Source organism: Anoplophora glabripennis, unplaced genomic scaffold (genome assembly GCF_000390285.2).
Source record: "Anoplophora glabripennis isolate ALB-LARVAE unplaced genomic scaffold, Agla_2.0 scaffold385, whole genome shotgun sequence".
NCBI classification, from domain to species: Eukaryota; Metazoa; Arthropoda; class Insecta; order Coleoptera; family Cerambycidae; genus Anoplophora; species Anoplophora glabripennis.
In genome coordinates this window covers 502,866-506,939 of record NW_019416539.1, presented here as the reverse complement: position 1 = coordinate 506,939, position 4,074 = coordinate 502,866, and the positions used below count along the sequence as shown (strand labels likewise).

Here is a 4,074-nt window from a genome sequence, read left to right as displayed (position 1 = left end):
GCTTAAAGTAGCCTCATGTTTTGAAATGCTGTTTTTATATTGTTTACTTATAAGAGAAATGGACCGAGACATTGAAGCGGCATAGACAAAGACGGATTGTCGGGGATTACATTTTAGCTACCTGCTACAATTTGGTACAACCCGGTCACACAAAGTTTTTTTAAAAGTACACCTCATCTATACCGATAATACATAATATAAAAATATTGAATATAAGCACCAGTACTACATTTATTTACGATTTGCATACATAATAAGCTTTTATTACTCTCTTTCATTTCTAAACAGACTATAGAAAAACTAATTTAAAAACTATCGTAATCGGATTTCAGTATTACCTATACATTTCCAATTTTTTTTGGATAAGTTGTGAATCACCCTGTAGGTATGTATCTTTTTGTTTTAGAGATATCGGTCTTTTAAACGGAACATCCTGTATACGATTCTATTTATTCCTTCAGTTATATTTCTTTAAATATAAATTTGTCTTGATGGCAATACAAACCTTTAAGTAGCTATAAAAGTAAGTTGGTATGGTAATGTAACATTATTAATTTCTGTCTAGTAACTTATTTTTATATTAGAACTCTCTTAAAAATAAACCTGTCAATCATTAGGGCTTAAATTTGTGAGACAAGCAACAAAAAAAACCGTGCCTCTGTCCTTTATCTTTCTTGGTGTCGTCGCACATCTTCATTTATTAATTACAGTTTACACAAGATAAAAATAATAGCAATAAAATAAATATCTACCTGATTATTTACTCAATATCGACGATTTCGTCACACGTTACCGGCGATAAGAAATTTAATGATAAATCAACAGATAGGTATAAGTAACTAATTTTGAGACACTCATCTACTGCGTTAATAAGTGACGATGTTCAAAATAATATTAAAAATACTATGTCTTCTTGTGTTTCTGGTGGACGGTTTAGTGCTGGGTCAGTTATGTGGAGATGACTCGGAGTACAAGTGCATGTGCAAACAGAAGACTGATGAAAAAACCCATTTTCCAGTGGTAATCGCCGATTGCTCAGGTCTAAATATAGACTCTTTTCCAGCTAAGGTCGATCAAGACATAAATTACTTATATCTCTCTGTAAACAACATAGAGGAGCTGGACCCCAAACTTCAAAAAGTCGTTAGCAACGATCTGGAAATATTGGATTTGTCACACAATAAGATTAGGAGCATAAACGATGAATTCTTCCTGAACATTTACAATCTGCGTGAGCTAGATCTTAGTCATAATCAAATAACAAGTTTGGGCGATGATTCTATCTTCCAGAACTTGAATAATCTGGAGAAGCTAGACTTAAGTTTCAACGAACTGAAAACGCTCCCAAATTTAGTGTTTATGAAATTGTCAAAACTAAGATCCTTAGATTTGGGCTACAATTACTTGGGAGAATTTTTGACCGGATCGAAAGATGTATTAACGGAAACTTTAGGTCTAAACGTCAACATAACCAGTTTGTCGTTAAATGGTTTGAATATATCTGACTTCCATAACATTTACTTCGAAGAATTTAAGGGCATAACCCATTTGTCCTTAGCAAATAATGCTTTAGATAACATCCCTTCACTGCCATATTCTGTAGAATACTTGGACCTTTCAGGCAACAACTTTACCTTCGTTTCTGCTAGATACCTAAACTACCACTCCTTAAAGGAGTTGTTGCTCAATCGCATGCCGACTCTAAAGGAGATCCACCACTATGCGTTCTATAACTTGTTCGCCTTGGAGAAGCTTTCTATCACCGATTGCCCGAATTTGAAGACGTTCAGTGAGCTGGCGTTTGACGTTGCCCCCAAGAATGAGAGGTTGCACCCCAAATATTTGTCTCTAGCTAGGAATAGCTTGCTGAGGTTAAACGAGAGTTACAAGTACTTTTTCAGGACCATGGACCAGGTTGATTTAACTCAAAATCACTGGAGATGCGACTGCGATATTCTGTGGCTACGCGAATTCGAGCATATTTTATACAAGCCACACGAAATAAGGTAAGAGTAATTAGGTGAATATAGAATGGAGATTAAGGAGCTTGCACCAGTTAAGAATCACTCCGTTTAATATAGCTACCTAATTTTATCTAAAAATTGATTCTCTAAGCAATAGGAAAATGTTGGTATTCTAGAAATATTTGCAGTTTAGAATTAATTGGTTTTATAAGCTCCTCATATGATGTTATCACTGGCTTTACAAACTACACTATGAGATAAGTTAAGACGAATATCCACAAATTTTGCCGTTTGTTGGCAATCAGTCAGGGCATTGCGATCGACATTCTCGAATCTTACAAATCATTTATCATTTATAATTTATTGTCCTTATTATCATTTGTAACTTTATTAGTCTTATTACAATATTTTAAGTAATACATCATCTCTTTTTGTGGTACGTATTCTGAAGGCACTAATTGAGCTGCCCTCTAGCCACAATAAGCGACCTAAAGTTATCAAAAAATGTAGTAAATGTTAAAGGACTTTCTTGTCCTATATGTAATCATTTTAATGCAACTCCGAGGTATCTTTGGTACGTGGTGTCAAAATTACCTTGCCTTCACATAAATTTAAACGTGAGAGGGAATCTGTTTGTTAAAATGTAGAAACGAATGACGGAAAACAATTTGCAAATGAATCATAATAATACTGAGGATATGATACGGATAAAGATTAGATTAACAAAGCCAACAATGTGCTTGTGCCTAAAATAGTAGATTTGCATAGTATTATTTACATATTACATGATTTAAGAAATTGCAAATACGTATAAAACAAACATTGTCACATATTTTATATACCTACACTGCAGATATTTTTCTATTTAAGAATTTTACTCTAAATAACTTGAAAATATTAAAAAATAATAAATATTATTAGTAAATTGAGATTAAACTTTCAGGTCAATATAAGATAAGATAAATCGTATAAAATACGCCCATCAAGTCAAACTTACAGCAGGTTTTATTTATAATCATTTTGTACATACAAAGAATTTATCAAAAATTCAAACTTTTAATATTCTAGTAAATGCGCAGTATTTAATAGTACTATTTATTATTTTTTTATGTCTTGTTATCTCAAAAATGTATACCTACACATTGGTTTTCCATACCTACTATTTACTGGGCGTTTTTGTAAAAAATGCCGTAAGCTATAACTTCACACGTTTTTGGTCCAATTTTGAAAAACAAATGATGGCGTTGATGGCACCAAAATTATTATACATTGGCACACACTATCATAGTTTTTTAAGCCTGGAAAATATGTTTTTTCAAGACAAAATTGATGTCAAATGAAACCACATTTGTAACATTTTTTTATGCATTGGTATAGAAACGATGTTTCTGCGTTAAATGACATTTATATCTGTTTTATTTGATTGTGCGTATTTGACAAATATGATGGTACTATTTTTCATATTTTTCTAGTAAATCTTTGGCTAAAGTCGAAACGAAATTGAGCTTATTATATAGGGTGATTCAGATTTAATCCGGATAACTTCAGGAATCGATAGAACGGTTAAAATAATGTTCATTCATGATATAAACTTATTTCCTAAATCGCACCGTTTCGGTCATTAATTTCAATAAAACAGCTGCACACCACCTTTGCCTCATTAATTTTAAACCTTTTTCGTCTCTTGTTTTTCTTTCGATATTTGGCCTTGCTTCTGAGATATTCAATGAAATTCGTGACAGTATAGAGCCTGAGGTAGCAACCAGCCGCGTTAATTTCATCAATAACGTTATAGCAAACCCATGAAAAACAAAACTCACAGTGATTTGTATAAACTGGCGTTTGTGAAAATCATTGTTAAAAGAATTATTAAGTTCAAAAGTTATGAGAGAAAAACTGGAAAAAAATTCCTACTTTAACGCCTTCTAACTCTGAAACGGTGCGATTTAATAAAAGTTTACATCATGAATGAACATTATTTTAACCTGTTTTATCGATTTCTGAAGTTATCCAGATTAAACCTGAATCACCTTGTATATCATTGTATTGAGAAAAAAAATCTACCAGAAAAATATATAAAATTATCAATCCATGAAAAAAAAAAAAAAAA

At 32.2% G+C, this 4,074-nt stretch overlaps 1 protein-coding gene across 1 annotated transcript in view; it reads left to right on the top strand.

Moving 5' to 3' along the window:
• The first annotated feature begins 814 nt into the window (after positions 1–814).
• The window catches only part of LOC108909549 (toll-like receptor 3), a 7,568-nt gene continuing 4,308 nt past the window's right edge, over positions 815–4,074 (top strand). Inside the window, exon 1 of the mRNA XM_018713925.2 lies at positions 815–2,006. Coding sequence (XP_018569441.1) covers positions 880–2,006 — 1,127 coding nt within the window. The 5' untranslated portion in view covers positions 815–879. The remainder of the gene's footprint in view (positions 2,007–4,074) is intronic.